A 24,841-nucleotide genomic window follows, 5' to 3' on the forward strand; every position below is an offset into this window, starting at 1 on the left:
TGTTAAAAGTAACGTAATAAATCAAATTTAGCAATAAAAATTGATAATATGAAGCTCCTATGAAAGTGTTGTGAATACTGATACAACACTCAAACAAGTAACAAGAGATTCCAAGTTTGAATCTTAAATATGACTAATATTCTAAAGATCGATTTCTGCATAAAATGTTCCGAATTTATCTAATAGGTTAATCATGAAAAGAATAAAGCAAAGCTCACGCCTATATTATCAAAAAACAAAAAAAATCCGGAGCCCAAAGTTGAATCGATCTGTTAAACTTAAAACTACATTTCATATGGACTAGATTTTAATGGAATAACATAAAATACTCCAATCAAAAGTTCCCATTTGGAAAACAAAAGTTCTAGTTTGGAGATCGCAACGCAAAAACCAATGCAAATAGATAAGACAACATAGCAGATACAAGAGAAGGAACGATTTACATAGTTTCACTAAGCCTAGTACTAGAGCAATGGAATTTTGACATCCCTGCTTCAAACAAAACACAAAAAGGTTTAGTGAGCCCCTTTGTCTTTTTTCTTCTTTTCTTTTTTCTTATGTGCAGTATCGTCCGGTGCCTGCTCATCCTTAACTTGCTTTCGCTTCTTTTCCTTTTTACTGGGTTCCTCTTTAGGCAGTGGATGGGGGGTCAGCAACTCATCTTCCTGCTTTGCATCCTTCTTTTTCTTCTTCTTTTTACCCTGCTCTTCAGAAGCAATTTGCAAGCTAATGTCATCTGCCTCAACCATCTTTTTTTTCTTCTTCTTTCTCTTCTCCCCCTCGTCCTTGGCCTGGTCTGCAGGTGTCTCATTTGATAACTTCTCAGTGGAGGTTGGTTCTATTTCCTCATGCTTCCTCTTCTTTAGAAGTGCTCCTTCCTGTTCATTAGCAGGTTTCTTCGTAGTTGGATCAGTTGCTTGTCCAAGCACAAGATCAGCTGATGTATTATACGTCTACATAGAGAAGCACAGGATTTGCAGGATCAGTTTCGAGACCCACATTTCACACAATGTGTATATATATGGCCTATCTATACAGCTAGATAAAATGCAAAGATCACATGTAGTATGACAAAGAAACATTGACAGAAGTGAAGGCAGCAAGGCCATTCATACCTTTGCTGGAGTAATCAGGGCCCCTGCACCCTTCTTTCGATCTTTATCATAAAATTCGATCTTAGGCTTTCCTTTGGTTGAACCAGCAGAATGCCCCAACTCTCTGCCCTCCAGTACTCGGAGACGGGCTTCAAGCTATTCAATAATTTTAACAATGATATTTCAATTTAAGCTTCATATGTATCTAAAAGATATGAGAACCGCTATAATTTTTACCTTAACTCGATTTTCCAGTCCCATACTGTTGTCTTGACCATCACCAAGAGCATCATACCTAATAGCCAAAGCAGTCTTGGCAGCGAGAGAACGAGATATTTTCCCTTTGATTTTTGGAGCTGCCTGACCAACTAATGATGCATGGAAAATAAGCCCATACTTTGGTGTAGCATGTTTGGTCTTTAAAGCTCTAAACAAAGCCTGCGTGTGACCAAAAGAACCATTACTAACCAGATATACGGAAAAAGGAAAATTGGAAAAAAGTAGAAATGACCAATTTAAAGTTATATGCAAAAACAGATCCTGTTTGTCCCTTCAATAATGACAGTGGAGACAGCCATGCACTTAACGGTCCTTGCACAATTAAATGGAAATGATAGTTGTAACAATCTAATGCAGATGACCAAAATGATCATTAGCTTAAAACTTTTGATTCTATTTTGGTCCTCTGATACTATCCCTCTGTTGCACGTACAAAGTGTGAAGAAAGCATATACCACTTAACTCCTCTCCTAAGTTTGAAAAACAAAAACGACACAAGACAACCAATTGACGAAGTCCATAAAAATAATAATTTCATAAAATATGCATTTAGCATGTCTGTCTGGGAAGATGATTCAATCATAACAATATTAAGTTGGTCATGAGTTGATATTTAGCATGTGTCATGAGTTGGTATTTAACAAGTGTATGATAGTTTAACCTACATTGTCTTTATGCATCTGTGTTAACATAATGTGATCCTTGACTTGATTTGGTAGAATAAGCGTGTGATAGTTTAATCTACATTGCCCTCATGGATCCGAGTTAACATGATGTGATCCCTCACTGCATAAACCTCTATGACATATGTGATTTATGCATCGGTTTTTATAAAACAACAAATCTAAGAGAAATAAATTAGCAAAAATATATGGCCTTGCAGGGTACCCAAGAATGAAACACAAATAATTTAAATGCTATAAAATTAGGTTCATTTCTAGCTCATGTACAATAGAAAACTCAGAACATATGGTCCATTCAGATGTAGGCAAGACTGGTGGGAGGGATATGTACAATATACTCACCCCAAAGGAGTAAAATTAGTTCCCTACCTTATTTACCAGACCTCCAAGTCTAGGAAGAGAAACTACATTAAAAGTTCTTCTATGTTTGAAGAAACAAAGGATTCATAGGACTTCTTAACTTGCAACTAAGAATAATCTTAACCAATTCATTGTTATGGTAAGCAATTAAACTACATATGGAATTAAACCAGCAATAAAGGATAAATATTACAAATAAAGAATTGGGAGATATACCAAAAAATAACAATGCATCTCCTACCAAATAATATCAAATTCCAACAATACAGCATAAGACAAGATTATTACCACCAAAAAATTATTCTCAAAGCAACCATTGTGAAGTCCCAAAGAGAAACATAAATGAGAGAAGTATTCTATTGAAACCTGGAACATTTGAAACTATATTTTTCCTAAACAGGCATTTAACAAAATTATCTATCAACAATAGCACAATGCCACCAAACCCATACTAATCATCATTGCTTTCTCTTACATCTGTGGTGACAAAGGAAAGCACTTTTGGAGGCAAGGACAAAAAAAAAGAAGATATACCTTTTCAGCACCAAGAATCTGAACTGTGCTCCCAGGTTGCTTTGCTAGATTCAGTAAACTACCGCCATGAGCAATAAGACGTGCTCCAACAAGCTCCCCAACAAGAGCAGTCAAATTAGGTGCAATTGTGTTCATTCTACTTTTCAGGTAATCATAAAGTTGAGCTCTATACTCTGAAAGAGCTAGAACCTGATCACAGAGTTCCTTAATGTTTAACAAGTCTAGATCACTAACTTCAGTTCCCATCGATATCACTGCTGCTTCTTTCAGCTCTGCCTCAGTCTCTTCAGACAGTATCTGTTAGCATGGACATCAATTATTTGCAGTGGAAACAACACAATTTCCTCCAATAATTGTGCTAGAGAACTCATGTTTTACCTCAGAAAAATCAAGGGAAACAGCATTTGTATGGTCGCCCATCAGCTTAACTACTTTTGCGTACTGAATATTGTCTTGCACAATTTTAGCAAGCTCTGGAAAATGCCATCCATACCATTCACGAACTCTCATGGCATAGGTATTGAGCTCTTTGTCTAAATCATCCAATAATCCGATGGCTTGAATGATCATTGTATCAACCTAAAACAATCAAAAAGAAAATCTTTTATAATCAAAAGAGCAGTTCAGTTTATAAGAGGTGAAATTTTATATGCACGAATTACCAAAACCCCTTCTTTATAAATTAGGTCTTAGTGGATCTAGACTCACCAAGAGAAGCAAGAATGTCATTTTCTAAAAGGGGGATCAAATTATATGTGTACAAAAACTGATTTTTTTTGTTTCCCATATGGTGTTAGTATATTCAACATCGAAATATTTGTTAGGAATTGATACAGACAGGCAATTGCGAGCATACCCAAACCACTTTGAATCAAAACTACAAACTAGGAGTAACCTTATCAGGGCTGAACTTTAGCTTGTATCTGGATAAACTGTGGGACAATCCTAAACTCATTGGAGCTAAATCTTGTACAGCTAACCCAGCTATGAGTTCTGTCAACTGATTCCTAAGCCCCCTCATCAGCTCCATCACGGCATTGTTGTGGAGACAATCAATTTTCTGTAGATCATAGAATGCAAAACTCAGATCATATAACCATGCCAGATAATGATAAAGCACATTAACTAGCTAACCAGCTTATCCTTTATTGCATTGCCAAGTTTTGAATCAGCCACGGCCAATGTTTCACCATCACAGTGAGCACGTAAAAACTTCCTCAGGCCTTTGCTGGGCTTGCTATCAATCAATAACGTTGTAGCAGATAATGCATCTGAAGTGTTCTCAAATTTATTGAAAGCTTGCAGCTTCACAATCTGACAAAGAGAGGGGGGAATGTTTTTAAAAAAAAAACATGTTGGCAACAGAAAAAGGAACTGAATAACAAGTATCATCTAGCAGCTTGTACTGCTCTGAAGTTTCCAAATAAAAAAATTAGGTGAAATGTAGAATCATTTGTTTTATAATAGTCATTTCAAACAAAGTCAGATACAACCTAATCAGTAGTGAACATTTACAATCAGGAGGGAAAACGGAAGAAATAAGAACTTGTCAAGTAACCTTTCTAGCAGACTCCACACTTGTAAATTCCTTCCATAAATCCTGAAATAGCAGATGGAAAACGAATAAAGTAAACAAAACTAATAACTTGAGATAAAGCATGACATATCAACATTATCCCAGATCAAATCTACAACGAGATAGGAACGCCAAACACGTATATCCATACCTCGACTTTGTCCAGCTTCCCTTCATCCAAAACCTTGAACAGGGCAAAACCCGCAGGGGTTTCAAACAACACCAACATCGCAGCAGCACCAACCTACAACACGAAAGCAAAAAAGCAATTACCAAACAAGAAAGTAAAACAATAAAATAACGAATACAAAGGGATCCCATAAGATCTTAGCGAAACAGAACATGTTGAAGAAAGACTCAGATTCCAGAACCACAGGGGAAAAAAATGATTAGGGCATAGCAAAAACAAGCGATGAGTAGAAGGGTTGTCAAAAAAAAACCGAAACGGCAACGCATCTCGATCGAGCAGAGATCGGAACATGGGATAAGGAAAAAATTCCAGGCCTGGGAGGATGAAAGAGGATGGCTTTCGTACCTTCTCCGACCCTTGCTTGCTGTGGACGCGCCGCCAACCCTGGCAATGGAGACAAAGATGGGGAGGCGGCGAGGAGAGCAACAGAAAGCCGCAGAAGCGGTTTTGAAGGGTTCTTAAAGAAACCAGCAGGGATGCGTTGCGGCGGGGAGAAGGAATCCGACCGTTGGTAGATGTGCTAGAGGAATCTTGATCGTCGATGAGCAGAGGGTGGGCAATTCGGATGCTATTTGGTTCAACGCATCAAATCGGATCCACATTATCTAAGATCCTTTAGAATATAGGTCCCCATGGCTATGCTGTCTCGGTAGGACATTTAGATTGTCATCTAGATATTTATAATTTAAACTTTAATTATGATATATTTATAGGAATTTTCTTTTCAAATGAGAGGCGCTACCAAAGGATGTTGGTCGCCACGTGCGTTTTCTAATTTATCCTAGTGGTCGGTGGAAAACTTTCACGAGGTCAAGCCGGTCACACCAGAGATAGTCAATAAAGCTAACTGAAATTATCATTATTTTTAGAAAATATATCCTCATAAAATGTCATTTGGTTAGAAGATCACAAACTTAATATAATAAAAAAAAAGGATTATTTTATGATGAACATATATTTTGAGAACCACTTTTAGTTATTAACGATAAGCTATAAATTAACTCTATAATTTATTTCTTTTTTCATAATCTGAAGATGAATTATGAGAGACACTTGAGTCAACATAATCAATTTTAAAATATATATTACTCCCAGGGTATAGCCAAGCTAATCACGGATATATTTACAAAATTAAGGATGGAATCCTGATCAAGTCACGATATGATTTTAACCCTTAAGAAAATTATTATAAAAGTAGTTAGAAAAGATAATAGAATTATAATTCTTAAAATAATAATAGCGAAAGAAACTATAAATATAATTAACGTATATGCACCGCAAGTAAGATTGGATGAAGTTACCAAATTAAAATTTTGGGATGATTTATATGAAATATTACAAAATATTTCGTCAAATGAAATAATTTTAATATTAGTGATCTAAATAGGTATGTCAGAATGAAAAATAAGGAATATGAAAGAGTACGGGGGTTATAGGTTTGGAATGAGAAATGAAGAAGAAAAAATTATATTTGATTTTGTAATACCATATAACATTATATTAGCTAATACATTTTAAAAAAAAAAAAAGAGAATAAAAGTTAGTCGCGTTCAAAAGCGAGAATAATAATCATAAATTAACTTTCTTATGGTTAAAAAAGAGTATTGAAAGATTTGTAAAGATTACAAGGTCATCCTTAGAGAAAGTTTAACTACCCAACATAGGTTAGCAGTGTTGGATATACGTTTCAAACATATTATCAATAGAAATAAAATATATACGACTTCTAAAATTAAGTGGTGGAAGTTAAATAATGAGAAGTAAAATATATTTAAAGAGAATGTAGAAGTACAAACATTAGGTTAAATATATGGTAATTCTAATACGACGTGGGATTAGATGATATCAAATTTAAAAGTAGTAGCTAGAGTATACTCGGTGAGTTAAAGGGATATGTACTACTAAATAAGGAATTTTAGTGGTGGAATGAGAATTTGAAGGAAAAACGAATAGCTTATAAGTAATTATATATTTGTAAAAACGAGGAAAACTTTAAAAAATATGCAATGGCTAAAAAAGAGACTAAAAGAGTAATGAATGAAGCAAAAAACTGAAACTTTTCAATAATGATATCAAAAATTAGATATAAAAGAAGGGGAAAGAGATATTTACAGAATAGCTAAAGTGAGAGAAAGAAAGACAAGATATCTTATCCAAATAAAATGTACTAAAGATTAATGTAATAAGGTACTAATAAACGATTGAGAAATAAAAAGAGTGGTGAAAGAGGTATTTTTACCAACTTTTTAATGAAAGTTTAAATGACCAACTTAACTTAAGTAATTTAAGTAAGTCAAATATGCATTGAAATTTAAATTTTTATTGTAAACTTCAAACTTCATAAGTAGAACAAGTTTTAAATAGGATGCAAAGTGGAACAGTCGTTGGACCAGATAATATTTCGATAGAGGTATAGAAGTGCTTAAAGAAACAATATATTGGATGACTTACCAAATTATTTAACATGATATTAAAAATGAAAAAAAAAACGATCAATGGTGGATAAATATCCTAATTCTCTTATATAAGAACAAAGGAGACGTACAAAATTGTACAAACTATAAGAGTATTAAACTAATGAGTTATACTATGAAATTTAGGAAAAAGTAATAAAAAAATTAAGGAAGGAGACCACAGTGACCAAAAATTAATTTGGATTCATGCTTGGAAGCTCGACAATAGAAGCTATGCATTTTCTTAGACAATTAAATTGAAAAATATCAGGAGCAAAATCTACACATGGTATTCATTGACTTAAAAAAATCTTATACTAGAGTTTCAAGAGAAATTATATGGAGAATTCTAGAAAAGAGAGATATTAACGTAACATATATTGAACTAATTAAGGATATGTACGAGAATGTAACGACTAGAGTAAGACTTTAGGTAGAGTAGCTAAAGCATTTCCAATAAAGATATGGTTACATCAAGATCAGCTTTAAGTCCTTATTTTTTTACACTAATTATGGGCGAACTCACTGTCCATATTCAAGACACAGTACTGTGGTGCATGTTGTTTGCAGATGATATTATTTTAGTGGATGAAACACATGAAGAAGTAAATGTTAAACTAAAATCTTGGCAGGAATATATGCATAATAGAATAAAGATGGAATATATGAAATTTAAGTTTAACAATATTAGACATAATGAGATAATATTGTTAAGATACGAGATGACGAGTTGCTTGAAACTAAGAGTTTTAGATATTTAGATCATTTTTGCAAAATGATGAAGGGATTGAAAAAAGTGTCTTACATAGAATAAAAACATGATGGTTGAAATTGAAAAGAGTGTCGGATGTTTTATATGACTATAAAGTACCTCTAAAATTTAAAAGAAAATTTTATAAAACTGTAGTTAGACCTGCTATTTTATATAGAGCTGAATGTTAGACTATAACTCGAGCATATGAGCAGAAGATGAGAGTTGCAGAGATGATATGTTAAGGTGGATGTGTGAACATACGAGAATGGACAGAATAAGAAATAAGTGCATTAAAGAGAAAGTCGGAATTACATCTATTAAGGGAAAAATCCGAGAAACACGTTTAAAATGGTACGGGTATATACTTAGATGACCAATAAATACTCCAGTTAGGCGATGTGAAACTATGACAAACACACATATCAAACGAGAAAGAGGAATACCAAAAAACACTTAATTAGTAACAATAAAACAAGATAAAATTAATTAAATATAGATGATGATATACTAGGAGATAGAGCTCAATGGTGTAAAATGATTTATATAGTCAACCCTACCTAGTGAGATAAGACTTGATTATTATTATTGTTGTTAAATTATAACGGGTCTTTAACCTAGTCAACATGGAGACCGGGTCGCTTGTACAAGGAGAACTTGGTCAACATAAGGAATATGACCCCTTAACAAGGGAGGCTTTAGAATTTTCTTCTCATAGCCCTTTAACGGCCAATTATTGATCCTTAATGGGGGGCTCTAAGTTTTTCTTCTCATAATCCGTTAATGGTCCACCCCTTAAGGGGGACTCTTTTCTGTCTATAAAAGTAAGGGGAAAAGAAAGTAGTAGGGGATTGTCAAATTATTCTTTTCTCTATTCTTCTATCTTATTTTGGCTATTTTCAAACCTCTTAGGCATCAAAGTGATTTCGCTGGGACAATCTGATGGGCCCTTTAATGTTTGCTATTTTAAATTGTGGTACTATAGAAAATCTTGACATCATCATTCTTTATGCTAAAATAGATTTTTACCGTCACATCATCGTGGTAAAATTTTCAAACCGGATCATTTACTATTATCCATAAAATATTTAACATGTTTTTATATCAAGTATCCAAATCGTACGATTCGATTAATTTTGGAATAGATGGTCTAATCCTACATTTCACCCATAAGTAAATCAGGAAGCACGGTGGCTTCTGATGTGACGCTCTAACTTGACTAGAAGTTTAATCGTCATAAATGTGCTCTGCATGGGAATTGAACTCTGATTGTTTATGAAATACCTAGGGGTATCAAAAATCGACCCAACTCACCTTACTCGAATCGACTCGAAAAATATCAGATTCAGGTTGGGGGTCTTTTGATTGGGGTCAGGGTCGGCTTATCTGAGTTCGAATTCAGATTAAAAAAATGATGCCACGGTGGGACATCTAGTTTGACACTTAGGCAGTGATTACCAGCTATGACGTATTTGTAGAAATTTTTCCACCAAATATGAAACGTAACCAAAGTATGTTGGGCTTCTAGGTTAACCATTGTATGTACTTTTCAATTTACTCTGATGACTAATGAAAAATTTTTATAGATCAGATTAGTCATCGTAAGGATAATTAATGAAGCTAAATAGAATTATTATTTTTTTATTAATTCAGATTAGGGTATTTGGATTGTTATCGGATTTTGATTTCGATAGGATTGAATTTTTTTTAAAAAATTCTTAAACGCCATTAAAAATAAGCTATAAATATTTAGCATTGAAATATCTAAATGTGTTAAAATTAAAATGTGTTAAAAAATTAAAAATGGAATAAAATGGATAAATAATAAATAATGAGTGTATTTTTTAAAAATAATATTATTTATTTTTTAAAACGATAATGATTTAAATTTTTACCTATGTTTTCTCCAATAGTTTGGACTTGTATTTTATATTATTTTATTTATTTATAATTTATTTTTTATTTAATTAGAATTAAATTTAAAAAATAAAAAATATATAACAGCTAATTAACGGCTATTATTAAAACTAATAAGAATAATTTTAATATTTTAAAATATATTTATTTAATATAATATAATTTTAAGATAATTAAATAGACGATAAGATTCATAAATAATAAATATTAATATTAAAATAAATATGAGTAATATTAACATAAATATAAGTAAAAAAATATATTGTTATAATAAAAATATGACAACTTCATATTTTATAATGAATTTCATATTTTATGATAAAGTGATAGATGTTATAATGGGAATGAATTATGGAGGCTCTTAATCAAATTTAATTATCAAACTTATTCTCCACATAATTAACTTTTCTCATGAGAATTCTTGGGTGTTTTTTCTAAGTTTTTTTTTTAACCCTTGAAGGGCTAATGACAAACCTAAAATATTGAGCCAGACTATCCGTCACGAGTGCTACAAGATTAGTTTCTTTGGATCAGTCTAGTGACTAGCGCATGAGATGTTACCATTATGAGATATGGAATTCGAATCTCGACAAAGCCGAAATAAATACCTCACTTATGTGCTAGTCACTATTCCAAACGCTAGAAGTTACCAATAATTTACCTCCTCCGTATTGACCCTGGGACAGATTGACGAAAACACTGGAGGCGAACGTATTCACCTTTTACCACCACAAGTACTACAAGATCAACCGAAACTTTTGTAAAACCAATCATGTCATATCCCAGATTAATTAATATGAAGAACGGGATACCTAATGCTAGTTAAAATAATAAATAAATAAAATGTAATACATCTAAACAATCAACAACCTTGACATATACAATCGACCATCACATTTCTTGTACTATCAAATAAGTTTTACGATATATTTGCAATTAATATCTGTTATTGTAAATGAAGGGCATCATTCGGCTTCCCAAATGCTCAGTCTCAAATACCATCAGTTTCTTGTTATGATTCTAATTATCCTTCTTTTTTTGACATTTTCTTTTTTAAACAGATGTGTTCTACCACACTCAATTACAAAATAAAATAGAATTCTTGCCCCAGCAGTGATAGAATGAAAGTAGCAAAATACAAATAACATAATTTTTTTTCAAAGGGATAATATGGTTTAAGGTGGCAAAATGTTCACATCTATATCATGCTCCAAAATAAGATTTGTACCCTCTCATCGCCGCCGCCTCCCCTTAACAACATCAAATGGCAAAAATAATTGTTAGTAAGATATTACTTGTTTGCTAACAATCATAGGCAGCAATTTGTATAGATTTGGGGCCTACCGAACCCATGTAGTCGTCCATGGATGATTGTTTTCTCTTTTTAAAGGAAGTCAAGGCAGGAGTCTCGTTAGCCTGTCCCTTTGATAACCGCTTTGTTGGTGTCTGGAAAAAGCATTGAAATAAAAGCAATTATTATACCAAAGCAACTGCATGATCCACGAAGTTAAGACACAGAAGTATAAGATGAGTTGTACCCTAGAATGTTTTTTGTCCTTCCGTGCCTGTCTTTCCCTCTCGTCGTATTCTTGGTTTTCTTTCTCCACGAGCCGGATAAGGGTATCACAGCGTCTAGCAAGTTCCTGAGTTGTCCGGGACTTGACAAACCAATCAAATCGAAACAAAGGTGAGGTGCGAAATGCTGCCTTGAGCTCATCCCAGTTGCCATAACCAAGTTTGTGCACCATGCACAACTGAAACAATAACAGAGTTAAAATGGGAACATGGAAGGTAGGTTCAATCAAAAAGTGAAGAGAGCTTAATACCATGAAACGATCACATTCTTCATTATACAATTTTCCTTTATTCTGACCATATTGAATCTTTAGTTCCAACCATGGGTTCTTATAGCGGTCCAACTTCTTGCCGATTGCTCTCATTATCTCTTCTTTTCGTGAGATTCTGGCCTCACCCCTCTCTATGTTCTTGATGATACGGTCATAGTCTGAACATTCAATAAAATTAGAGGGGCTCAAACCTATTGTCACAAGCCAAAGAGAACCCACTAAATGTGCATTAAAAACAAAGTACCATTTAATTCTTTGTATCTCTGTCTGAAGACGGTGACATATCTTTCTACCTCTTCTTCTGTTTTCCCCTCCACCTCTGACGCTATATTCCTAATGTCATTGCGCCCATACTTCTCACACGCTCGAGTGAAAGTATTGAAGTCTTTCCGTGTCCACGTTGAAAACCCCTACAATAAGAACATAAGACGGGCACTATCTGCATAAATATTGGCGAATGAACTCACCTCTTCAAGAAGTTGCTCCTTCTCTGCTTGTTCCCCTGCAGTCAATGGATCTTCCAAATCTGTTTCACCACATGACATGACCAATTTTAGCTGATCAATCCATTAAGATACATACATGCACAAATTAATTATAATACCTTCAGCTTCCTCCTCTTCACCTATAGTATCTTTTAGCTGATTTTTTTGATGAGATTGCTGAAATTAGATGGAAACGACAGCAAAAAAGCATAAATAACCTTGTTATAAACACATATACACAAAAAATGTATATTTATAAAAAAAACACATGCAAGAAAGAAATGACTCTATCACATTTCTGATACCAAAAGGAAGGGCGCTAACCTTTAAACTTATTGGCAACTATAACTATGATTTGGCATAGAGAAAAAAAACAAGAGAGCAACATACCATGAGATATCGTACTTCTTTCTCATACAACTCACTTAACCTCTGAGTGTTGAAAAACTGAAAATCATGTCTGAAATGTTACAAAAAAAAGTTAGATAACATCCATATACATAAAGGATCACTTAAGATCAGATAATCACTTACAATTGAGGCATACGAGGAATCCGTGGCTCTTTAGATTTTGCAGAAGCACCTTGTCGCATTGTTTGCTTGAAATAATCAGCATCAGAATAACTGAACACCAATATAGTGTATTAGCACAATGAGTTCCTACCACTATGCATAATTGCAACCGATATTTCATCTTACTTGCGTTTTCTTTCCCTCCTGGGTGGTTCAACCCAGTTATCAGCAACTATTTTTTTAAAGTCAACCTTGTTATCGTCCTTCAAAATCAAAGAAAAGGAAATGAAACTTGATTAAAGGGAAATGAAATGTATTGTATACCATTAATAAGTCAATGAACATTGGTTCAATAAAAATGAAGCTAGGTACTATGTAATAAGAATATGCCTGACAAAAAAAAAATACTTCATAGTTCACATATACCTTCTCATCGCCAAAATCATACAAGTCAGCAGCTGTGAAGAAAAAAAATTATGTAAGCCATGGAAGGAAAGTATCTAAGAATTGCTATCAGGAAGGAATAAACATACTGTCATCCATCTTAAACTTTATGGCATCCTCTGTAAACTTTTTCATTTTTACATCAAGTTCTGCAGTCATCTCTTCTCCTTTAGCTATGATACGATCAATGTCCTCATCAGTAATTGTGCTGTCCTTGGAGCTAAAGACCATTTCAGCACCAAATCTAACCATTTGTAGAAGCTCATCTTTGTTAACAGCTGCTTCAAGGAAGCTTATAGATTAGAAACAAAAGAAATGGATACTGGACGGATTGCTTGAACAGCAGGCAGTAAGCTCCTCGAAGGAAACTTACTTTTCTGTTCTGCTAATCTTCCTTGTTGAATAACTAAGGCATCAAGTGCAAGCTTTTTGTATGCCCTTTCTATCACTTTCTCCTCAATAGCATACTGCATTATAGACATGTCAAATAATTCTGAAATAATTAGATTAAATTGAAACATCTAAGCACAAGCATTATTGTACCTCGGTACAGAAACGGAACACTTGAACTTCTTTCTTTTGGCCAATTCTATGAGCACGATCCTGTGCTTGTAAATCAACTTGTGGATTCCTAGTAATGGCATATCCATAATAATTTAGCATTTGAGGGAGCACAAATATAGCAAACAATATATGCATAGAGGAATACCAGTCACTGTCATAGAGAATGACAACGTCTGCAGTAGCTAGATTAATTCCCAGTCCACCAGCTCTTGTAGAAAGCAAGAAAATAAATTTTTGGCTTCCAGGTTGATTAAAGGCTTCAATTGATGCATCCCGCTCATCTCCCCCAGTATTCCCATCAATCCGGCAATATTGGTACCCACGGTATAGCAAATAATCTTCCAATATGTCCAATAGTCTAGTCATCTAAATTACAACACATACAGGTATTAGATTAATAAAACACTAATATTTTATTTTTGACTGTAAGCAGTACAGGGCAGCAATGTGAAACAAGTTGGGACAAACACAGCTAAATTATGATGAACAGGATATGAAAACAATAAAGATTAGAAATATCAAGTTTCTACATCGAGTTTCTAGTAGGTTAAAAGTGAGAATAGCAGACTTCGCATGTAGTAGCAATATCAAAGACACCTCACAGAAGTTGACGGACTAAAAACAATATAGACCTGTGAAAATATTAGAACCCTGGAGTCCCGCTCCTTTAGTTTAGGCAACAGCTTATCTAACAGAACCATTTTTCCTGCAAAAGCAAGTATATGTTCAGAAAGCAAAAAATTTTGCAGTAGTATCTCACAGGATTTGGATTTTGGACTTACCTGCATTTGTGATAAGATGTTCTCCAGTTGTATAAGGTGGTCCAGGCTCTGCACCTTGGAACAGATATGGATGATTGCAGCATTTGCGCAGTTGCATAGCAATGTTCAGAAGACGCTTGCGCTCCCCTCCAGCATTAATGACCTCCAAGTCTTTTTGAAGCAGAGCACGGTAATAATGCTTTTGCATCTGGGACATTCCTACCTTGAGTATAGTTTCCTTTTTTGGAGGCAAACCTTTTTCAACATCAGATTTAAGTCTTCTCAAAAGAAACGGGCGAAGAACCTACAAATGAAGACAAAATTTGAATCTTCACTGATACATGTATCAGGAGTTACATATCTGAGTTTGTCATTGATGAGAAATGAAAGCACACCTTATGAAGCTGTTGGACAACCTCCTGCTGATCGTTTTCCCCAGATATTTGGAACCATTCATCAAAAGTTTCAGAAGAACTAAATATCTCAGGAAGCAGAAAATTAAGAAGAGCCCAAAGCTCATGCAGGTTGTTCTGCACAAAGTAATGATTGTTAGCATCAATGTAGTCAATCCCAAATAGTTGGGATAAATATGGATCAATCATGATATTAATAATGACGACTAACAAGCCTTAAGGAATCACACTCACTATACAAGCAAAAAATGAATCGGTTACCTGAAGTGGTGTTCCAGTGATAAGAAGGCGGTAATTAGTATTGTAGAGTCTCATTGTTTTAGAAAGAAGAGAATTTTCATTCTTTATCCGATGAGCTTCATCAATGATCACATAGCGCCAGCTAAACCGTCTTAAAGCATTCTTTTCTTTGATAGCCATTTCAAAACTAGTTACGCAGACATCAAACTTCCCAGCCACCAACAGATTCTCACGAATATGTTTCTGTCGAATACCACAAACAAATTAGAAACTACACCCACACAATTTCTTGCAGCTAGAAATAAAAACATATTTGAAGAAAACAGAGAACAATGCTCAAGCAATTGACTGACTCTTTCTTCAGGATCCCCAAGAAATTTTATAGGGTGCAGAATTGGACAGAAGCGGCGAATTTCCCTCATCCAGTTGCCGAGAGTAGATTTTGGTGCTACCACCATGTGAGGACCAGTAATTCCTCTAAATTCATGCAAATAGCCAAGTAGAGAGATAGTTTGCAATGTCTTTCCAAGACCCTAAATAAGAGGAATATATAAGTGGATATAAACTGAGATTAAAATTTACTAAACATAATAAAATCTTTCCTTTTGCAGTACCATTTCGTCAGCTAGAATCCCATTAATTCCATTCTCATACAATCTTATTAGCCAATTCAATCCAGCTAACTGATAATCTCTCATTTTTCCCTGTATACCTGAAGTAGTCAATGGGTAGACATAAAAAACCAAAATTTGCATTAGACGCTAATCAGTAAAATAACGAATTCAATAAACTATCTACCATATCAGAAATGGGCGTTCTTCAAATGCCATTATTGAGTTTAAGTCCGCCGCAACTAAGCTAATATTAGATCGAATATCAATACAGCCAATAACTGATTTGTTTTACTATCCATACCAATCCATATAAGGATATAGATTTTGTCAACCATAAACATAGACTTAGCACTCGCATCAAAAGTCTGGCATCAACCATAGTGAATGCATTTGCTCTATATCATTCCTTGCCTGGGATTCCTATATAGGATTAAAATTATTAAAAATAAATCAATAAAAAATGAAAATAAGGATATAATTATATATGTATAAGTATGTATGATCATGTGATTTCATATTATTGGTATTATTGCATTAACAATATCATATTAATGTCGTTACTATTAAATAACACTGTTTTAGAAATATCAAATATTTGATTTAAATAAATGTATATCTTTTAGATAACGTTAAATCATATTTTAATAAATAGCATTACCTTTACTAATATAAAGTAATTAAAAAATTAATATATATTATTTTCTAATATAGATTATATTTACAGTGGTAGATCACATGCAAAAAAAAGAGGTTATTTTGTTGATCTTACTACAAATCTTGTATGGTGAGAAAGTGAAGAATTTATGCTCGAGCCAAAGAACCATCTCTCTCTCTCCCTTCAATGCTACCACTAGTATTCGAGCTAAGATTAGTAATGTCCTAATTTCAATTAATATTTTTCCATTTAGATAAGAATTTAATTATCCTGCCTAATCTTTTAGTATAAATTCTCATATGCCAAAGCCACCTACCATTTGTATCACTTGACCTAATCAGTTACTGCGATGTATAGTTATTATTGTCATATGTATCAACTATAACTCATCTTCCATTCCCTTGCATATTTTATTTTGCTTACATCCCACCCAATCGTCCAAGTTTATGTTTGTTGTCGATGAATGTGGAACTGTGCATACAAAGTTGGTGTTCTCGCCACTAAGACAGAGACATAGCAAAGGTGAGGAGGAAGAACTAAAGAAGAAAATGAGGTTGAGTTATATACTTCAATATTTCATTGAGGAATCCTTAGTATCTCTTTGACTTATTTTTATAATTATTTCATTCTTTAAACAGTCAAATGCCTAGAAAATTGGAGTACAATTACAGGTTCTCACATAAACAGGACACGATTAAGTAAAACATTATTTCTCTTTCCATTGTTTTTCACTTCACACCCATTTAAAGAGGAAATCCTGTTATCATTATAGTTGTCAAAATCAATATCTGAGTCAGTGATATGATAGTCAAAGGTACAGATTCCATCAGATAGGTAGCATCAATGAAATTGAAAACCATGTGACAAATAAAAAATGGAAAAGGTATAGGATTCTTAGTGGAGAGTTGAAGGAAAAGGAGCACTAGAATCATTGTTGATTGAGAGAAAGTATTGTACTCTCACTCAAACCACAATATCCTCTCTCGATCCATGATAAAGTTATTTGATAAGTAGTAAGCGAGAGAAAGATAGAAAAAGACATCAAGCCTAAAGAATGACGACAAGTTTCAATGATTTCCAAACTTGTGAATCTTAGTGGTATGTCAATTTCTGAGAAATAATTGCATTGGCCATTATTGGTACTAATCCAACTTGGATGATCCTTGTCAATATTAGATTGATTTTACCAACTATGGTAATCATCAAATTTCTCGAAACAGTAGTTTTTATTTCACTAAATTATTTGAGATAAAAAAAGTGGAAGCAACCATTAGTTAAAAAGTAGAGGCTCATTTAACTAATTATTATATGTTAAGTTTCGTTGCCTGGCCAGAATAAAATAATTTTGCCAGCACGAATTGACAGGCTAAAGCATGACAAAATGATGCAAGGTTGGTTTCACTACATTTATACCCTTTCACTTGACATGCTCAATTCCAAAAATTTGAATATCACAATTCAATAATCATATACATAAAATTTCAGCACAATTTTATCTTATAATATCAAATTATATATGTATATGCATATTAATTTAAAATATAAATCATTTTAATTTTAATATCTCAACATAAGTAACTTATAAAAAAAATAAAGTATGATAACCCACAAAGCATAATTATTAAAGACGCTCACCTTGCTGCACCTAGGCACAAGACACAACCGAGCGAGCCTCTTGCGTAAGTGCACCTAAGCGTGCGCCTTGTTGAAAAGGAGGAAGAAATAGGCCCTAAGGAAACCAATATGATTGAGAAAGATAAAGAAGATTTTGATGATTTAGTTATTTGAAGTTTTTTTTTTTTAATTTGAATTATGTGAATAACGTAGTTATTTGCTAGTGAATTTTATATTTATATTATTGTTTAATATTTTATGATCTATAATTTTGTTAGTAAAATATTTTGCCAAAAATTCTCTATATATGTTTGAATAGTAAAAATGTATACCAAAGTGCCTTACTTCGGTAAGGCATGCGCCTAACCTTGCATCATGCACCACAACACTCATGGCACCTATGTGCTTTTGGGCATCTTACACCTTAATAACTATGCCACAAAGTTAATTAATATTAATATATTATAATAATTTAATATATTAATTAGTAACCTGTACAATTCATTTACAACTTATAAGGTTATATATAGTATTCATAAATTGTTATTTTATAATAGTAAAATATTTATATTAAATTATATATTACAAACTAGTAAAAGTTAAACAATATTAATCAAACAAGTTTAATAATATAGCTTAAAAACAACCTGTAATTGCTTGTGCAAATCTACCCCTCCCCCTTGCTAATAGATCTTGCTTTTCTCCAACTTTAGCCATCACTTCCTGCTCATCTCCTCCACGTGTCTATATTTTCTTCTCATCTAGATCTACACCTGATTTTTCCTAATTTTGTTGGCCGAGACAAGACAAATTCTGTAGATACTAGGTCTTACTATGTCGACGCAACACTACTACAAAAGGCTTGTCAATATTGTACTAATTAATCTGCTAGTGGAACAAAAGTTTTACCAGCACCAACCTAAATGATGTCTGGCATATTGGTTTCCCGTCAACCAAGAACATGGTTCCTCTTAAATGCTGGTCCTTTTGAATGATCAAATTGAGCACTCCACCCCTCAGTCAATAATAGTAACCATCTACGGGCTTGAAAAGCAAAGAAAGAAAAATAAGGGGTAAAGCAAAGAAAGAAAAATAGCGACCCAGGTTTTGAAAAAAAAAGGTTATGTTTCCTGTCAAATAAAAGTTATTTTTGTAGCCTCGAAGAATAACAAGAATGAAAGAACAAGGCCTTAATAAGAAAAGGATCTCCCAGCAGAACTAAAATCTCACAAGATGGCTGTGTGACCAAACGGGTCCCTCCAGCACCAGCAAGAGCATCTTCTTCCTCCTTAAGATATTCTTCATCTTCTTCTTCCTCAGTTATTTTAGATGCATGGCGCCCCCTGAAAGATAGAAAATCAAATTACAAATTTTTACTGGAATTATGAAGGTTGGAGATGTTCTTAGAAGAAAGTTTAAGGTTTTAGATAATCCAATGTCAATAGCAAAATGGAATAACAAGTTAAACTAGCATCGGATTGAATTGGAGTTCCACAAGTAAAACTTAATACATTTTCAAGGGCCGAATCAGCAGCTTTATACAAATGTCATGCACTGTCTATATTGTTCATCACAAATACACATTATGGCATGCATCTAGTTTAGGTAATGCATTTTGATTTCAGGGTTGCCATCTTTCAAAATAGTTATGTTTTCATTTTATCTAGTTTCTGCATTATGAATCACAGAAGTATAAAATCAGTGTGATCTTTTTGGATTAAATAATCATCAGATAAGTTGGATAGTCCATTTGGGAAGTAGGTCTGCCGGTGATTGCTCAGGCCAGTAAATAACAAAACATCAGCTCTTATGTAACAAGATTTGAGACAATGATGATAAGTCTAGCAAGACTGAGAAATTTCATGGAAATACTACATTAGGAATAACCATGAGCACTCTAAAGCTGCATAAGCACAGCCATATAAAAATTATTTATTGGCATCCAAAGCTTTAAAAAAACTAGATATAGGACAACTAAAATTTTGGAAAAAGAGAGAAAAAGACTGCCTGCATTATCACAAATTTACAAGGCACTGTTTGTGCAAGTTCATAATTTTTTACCCACCAATATTAGGGGAAATAAACAAGAAGTTCAGTTAAGATTATTATGAGAGAAGTTACAATCAAAAGCTGTTTGTGAAAGTTTCAAACAATAGTTAAAAACTAAGAAACTAATTGATAGGAAAATTTACCTGCTCTTAGTCCTAGTAAACAAGATGTACAAAAAAAAGATTGTGCATTTATAAACACGAAGGCAAAAAATGCCTAATATAAACAAAAACCATCTGACAAAAATGCCAAATGGTTCAGTCCATATAAAGACTGAAATGATAAATATTCTTGTGGTATAGATATATATCGTGAGAACTACAATTAAAAGTTACAAGAAAACTTGAATAAACAAATGTACGGATCTCAATAAAGATTTGATTGTTGCTGAAGTTTGATAATATATTTTAAAATGTATGGTTAGAATTAAGTTCAATATAAGAAATCCTTAGCAAATAGAATAACAAGCAACAGCTATTAACTTGTAATCTATGCAAAATGATCAATTTCAAGAATATTTAGCACAAAGTGTAACCCACTATTTCACTAATCAACAAACTGGAAGAATCAAGAACAAACTTATAAGAAAGTAAACAGTACCTAAACAAGAGAAAGTAGCCAACTTGAAATTGCTTGGGTCTAAATCAACAATTTAACAAGAAAATAATGCAATAAAACTAATATGAACCACATTGGAGCTATGGAATCAACCAAATCAGCAATCCAAGGAAAACAAGGTAGGAAGAAAAAACTAGATGCAAGTACTGATACAAATAAAAAAAAATCAAAATTATATTGTAGTGTGAATAGCAAGTAATTGAAGATGATACAAATCCCATCAATGTAATATAGCAAAAGGAAGAGAACCCAATTGGTTAACAAAGAAAGAATGTGTTCCTTCAACTTCACTTCCACAACCTTGTCATTAAGAATTTCAAAACTTCATAATATTTTGGTTCAGCACATAAATAAAAACCATGGACAATAACAGTAGCAACCTACCTTCCTCTTGGCTTCTTTTCTGATGTAGATTGAGCACCCTTTGCAAAGTGAGCAAAAATCTCAGTCTGTTGCAGCAAGTACTTCAAACGCCCTTGTCCCTTGTTGTTCTGGATAATATCTCCAAGTTCTTAGTTACCATAAAAGACAATGTAAAACGATGCTTTGATACATTGCAGTATGGAAATAGATAAGGTTCTTTTGCATGTTTGGATGATGTTCCATGTGGCCAAGTTGCTTCCGTTGATTTTGAAAAAGATAGAATCAGCAGCAGTAAGTCAAATTTATTTCCATACATATGAATAAAAAGGGGAAAAACACTATCATGGAAACTATGAATGGTAATAATCCAGAAATGATGCAGTCAACTTTTGGCAATTAAGCATGTAATAGAGACATTCAAATTAAATTGCAAGATTGTGTTTATGAAAATAATAGCATCTTATTTTCCAAAAAAAAAGGGAAAAACCACTATCATGGAAACCATGAATGGTAATAATCCAGAAATGATGCAGTCAACTTTTGGCAATTAAGCATGTAACGGAGACATTCAAATTAAATTGCAAGATTGTGTTTATGAAAATAATAGCATCTTATTTTCAAAAAAAAAAAAAAAAAAAGCAACATCAACAGCAACTTATTTTTCTAACTCAACATGGTATCCTGCCTACAATCACTTTGAAAGACAATGTCATTTTCCAATTTTTTCACAGAGACATTATAACATAATTGCAAGATAGAAACTATGAAAAACAATGGCAATCACATTTACAATATATATATATATATATATATATATCACCAGCAACTGATTTTTTTCAATCCATAACTTGGTACCTGAACTACAATCACCTTGAAAATCATAGCACATTTCAAATTTCTTCATTGGTTTCTACACATGGTTATATTCCAAATAGAGTTTTGGTAAACCTTTTAAATTGATATCAGCATTTCTACATTCATTCATTTCATTCATGGTACAATGTCAGGCTTACAATTCAGGAAACACTCATTCACACTTCATCAAGTGTGATACTATATCTACTACATGGAATGTGAAAGAGAATAATGCCATGGAGTTGGTCAAAAGTCAAGCAATGCTATATTAAGATGTAGTAGAGATCAATGAATAGCTAGCATGCATTAACTATATTAGTTATTTAAGAACAATTACCATGACAGCATTAATATTAGCATTCTGTTCATCAAGTATCTCTTGAATCTTCTGTTTTTTTATCCGCTGCATCTCTCTTAATCTTTCTCTTTCGCGCTTCCCAATTTCAAATTTTTCCTGAAAAAATGTCGAGTAAACACTCCATGTGATCCAAAAAAAAAAAACTTCATCATCCTTGAGATAAAACAAGATCGCTTATGTCAACATAAATGAGGTGCGATTATGCTCTAATGAAGCAAGATAAGTCGTGAAAGGATAGAAAGAAAAAAAACGTTATCTACACAAAACAAGTTCTGTATAAATGCAAGAGCCAAAAGACACCTAGATATACGATTACACCAGTCAAAAACCTAGTCAAACTAATCTTTCAGATTCCAAGTGTTAGAATGCAGTCCAGGCTCGTCAGATCATAAATATATGAACTGGATCTTTTTCTAGAAGCTTGAAGTTTAGGAACAATGGTACACTCTCCCAAATCTTAAGAAAGTTATCAGAGAAGAAATTTCATTTCGTAAAACAACAATGTAAGAGCAAGGCTGTCGCAACCCTATCTCATTAATTGTAAACTGCAGAAGAGCGCATTAACCCAGGAAAGAAACGAAATATTCTGATTTCGCGATAAAACGTACTTAAACGCAGAAAATAGAAACCCGACCGAACAACGACGGTGGTATCGATCAGATTTCAACGGCACTAGCGATCGGAACTTACTTCCTCGCCATACTCATCGCCATCGTCGTCCTTGGCGTCTTCAGCGCCGCTGTCATCCTTAGCCTCATCTTCGTCGGGGCTAGCGGTTCTGGCGACAGCCTCGAGTTCTTCCTCGTCGATCTCCTCGTCGAGATTGGCCTCCTCTCCATTCCTGCCCTCATCCTCCGAGGCGATCGAGACGTTCGAGGCGGTTCCCTCCGAGGAAGTCCCCGAATCGTAGGGTTTCGCCATCTGCTGTAGGGGAACGAAGTGTTTCGCCTATCGAAGAAGTCGATGTGCGGGTCAGGAAAGCGGCTTCCTGTTACTGTTGTGAATCGGTATGAGCTTAAAACGTCCGGGACTCGTGCGCTTCCTCGGCGCGTGAATGAATTACGTTACGCTGTTCGGGTTCCCTCCAAACCTAGCTTTTTTGGTTTTTTATATTTTTTAAAATCCTTTTTCTTTAATTTTTTTAAGGCAACAATTAAAATGACCTTCTTTATCTCATTATTAGTAAAAGAACAAATTGCTGTGAAAAAAAAAATATTATACGAACTTCTTATTCTATTTTTATTTTAAAAATAATTTTAATTCAATATTATAGAACTTTTTAAATCTATTACATAATAAAGTAAAACGAGTTCAGCAATATTTTGAACAATTTTAATAAAAATATTACAGCAGTTTACTGAATCGTATATTCGTATGATTTTCATAATCTCAAAAAACACATATCGTATTCCTGTTATATCCTTTCTTTTTTTTTGTACGTTTAAATTTGTGTTCTATCCATTTAAAAATTAATTATTCTTAATTTACATTATCAAATTTAAATGTAAGATTTAAAATTGACTGAGGGTGTTTGGTTGATGGATTTGGGAATGAGGGAATGGAATGATAGTAAAAAGATAATATTTGGATTGTGAATTTGAAAATGACATTTTGGGAATGATTACTAAATTTATGGAAATTAATCAAATCCATATAATTTGATGGGTTTCATTTTCATTCCTATTCTCATTTCATCCTACTATCAAACTCATACTCATAGTCATTCCCATCATTTAACCAAATGTTCCTTGATATATCTTAAAAAAACTCTAAATCTAAATTACTTCAAACTAAAATTAATTAATATACTCTCGGACTGCTATTTGATGCATCTATATTCTCATATTTAAATTTGACAAGGTAAATTAAAAAAAAAAAATTAACTGATTTAACAAAATCTATCACAAATTCATTATAAGGTTTAGTACCATGATACTTGCAAACCAATGACACTAATGAGTTACTATAGCTCTCCTAGTTCAAAAAAATATCACTTTCTTAAATTTTCAAATGGTGTAGATATAGCAATTTCATCCGAAACAAATTGATGGGCATGAGAACTTCAAATCACTCTAAATAAAAACCAATGCATTGTATCCATAAATCTCAATTCGATAGTATAAATTAAGAATAGTAAATTTTTGAAGGGGTTAAAAAAAATTGAACACGAAACAAAAATCAAAGGTGAAAAAAAAAAGAAAGAGTATAACAGGAATATGATTTATGTTTTTGAATTATAAAAGTTGTACTTAAAATGGATAATATTGAAACTTCCTCGTGAGTAAGATGTCGAAAATATTATTAGTAATTTTAGTTAAAATGGTAAAAGTTTTAGTTATAATTAAAGTATTTTTTTTTGGTATGATACACCTTTTTTAATAATGGTTAAAGGTAACTAATTTATGATAGATCTAATCCCGATTTAGAATTGATAATTTGATGGTTTGGAATTGACAGTTTGACTCTTCTTCGAAGGTTGACTCTTAATCTCAACAATCTAAGACGGTTATAGTGCACAATTTATACATGATTTACCACAGTTCACGATTTGATTATAGTTTGTTATGGTTCAAAATTATTATATTAAAAAAAATAAAAAAATTATAAATTC

The 24,841-nt window shown here is 33.1% G+C and overlaps 2 protein-coding genes across 2 annotated transcripts; both read right to left on the reverse strand.

Moving 5' to 3' along the window:
- Positions 1-272: 272 nt before the first annotated feature.
- On the reverse strand, positions 273-5,150 carry LOC121981964 (probable nucleolar protein 5-2). Its single transcript, XM_042534779.1, has 10 exons — positions 5,062-5,150; positions 4,678-4,770; positions 4,509-4,550; positions 4,085-4,264; positions 3,846-4,010; positions 3,329-3,529; positions 2,951-3,247; positions 1,332-1,532; positions 1,116-1,250; positions 273-953 (listed from the first exon to the last, which is right to left on the reverse strand). The coding sequence occupies exons 2-10, from the start codon at positions 4,753-4,755 to the stop codon at positions 516-518; spliced, it is 1,737 nt and encodes a 578-aa protein (XP_042390713.1). The 5' UTR covers positions 4,756-4,770; positions 5,062-5,150; the 3' UTR covers positions 273-515.
- Positions 5,151-10,819: 5,669 nt separating this feature from the next.
- Positions 10,820-23,245, reverse strand: LOC121981966 (ISWI chromatin-remodeling complex ATPase CHR11-like). Its single transcript, XM_042534782.1, has 25 exons — positions 22,921-23,245; positions 22,210-22,326; positions 21,039-21,145; positions 19,218-19,330; positions 15,719-15,816; positions 15,458-15,637; positions 15,126-15,347; positions 14,847-14,981; positions 14,473-14,755; positions 14,323-14,396; positions 13,836-14,056; positions 13,670-13,757; positions 13,500-13,593; positions 13,216-13,404; positions 13,109-13,140; positions 12,869-12,945; positions 12,704-12,793; positions 12,560-12,629; positions 12,289-12,346; positions 12,152-12,210; positions 11,929-12,094; positions 11,664-11,842; positions 11,376-11,591; positions 11,182-11,283; positions 10,820-11,087 (listed from the first exon to the last, which is right to left on the reverse strand). Exons 1-25 carry the CDS (start codon positions 23,149-23,151, stop codon positions 11,070-11,072), a joined length of 3,219 nt encoding a protein of 1,072 aa, XP_042390716.1. The 5' UTR covers positions 23,152-23,245; the 3' UTR covers positions 10,820-11,069.
- Between the last annotated feature and the right edge of the window lie 1,596 nt (positions 23,246-24,841).

This window comes from Zingiber officinale, chromosome 5A (genome assembly GCF_018446385.1).
Source record: "Zingiber officinale cultivar Zhangliang chromosome 5A, Zo_v1.1, whole genome shotgun sequence".
Taxonomy (NCBI): Eukaryota; Viridiplantae; Streptophyta; class Magnoliopsida; order Zingiberales; family Zingiberaceae; genus Zingiber; species Zingiber officinale.

Coding starts and splice junctions, on each gene's coding strand:
- LOC121981964 (XM_042534779.1), bottom strand. CDS start 4,755: ATGTTGGTGTTGTTTGAAACCCCTGCGGGTTTTGCCCTGTTCAAGGTT. Junction 3,530..3,845: donor TAAAGTTCAGCCCTGATAAG/GTTACTCCTAGT, acceptor TGATTGTTTTAG/GTTGATACAATGATCATTCA. Junction 1,251..1,331: donor GACTGGAAAATCGAGTTAAG/GTAAAAATTATA, acceptor ATTATTGAATAG/CTTGAAGCCCGTCTCCGAGT.
- LOC121981966 (XM_042534782.1), bottom strand. CDS start 23,151: ATGGCGAAACCCTACGATTCGGGGACTTCCTCGGAGGGAACCGCCTCG. Junction 19,331..21,038: donor GAAAAGAAGCCAAGAGGAAG/GTAGGTTGCTAC, acceptor TCTATCTTTCAG/GGGGCGCCATGCATCTAAAA. Junction 14,982..15,125: donor TCACTGGAACACCACTTCAG/GTAACCGATTCA, acceptor TACTTTGTGCAG/AACAACCTGCATGAGCTTTG.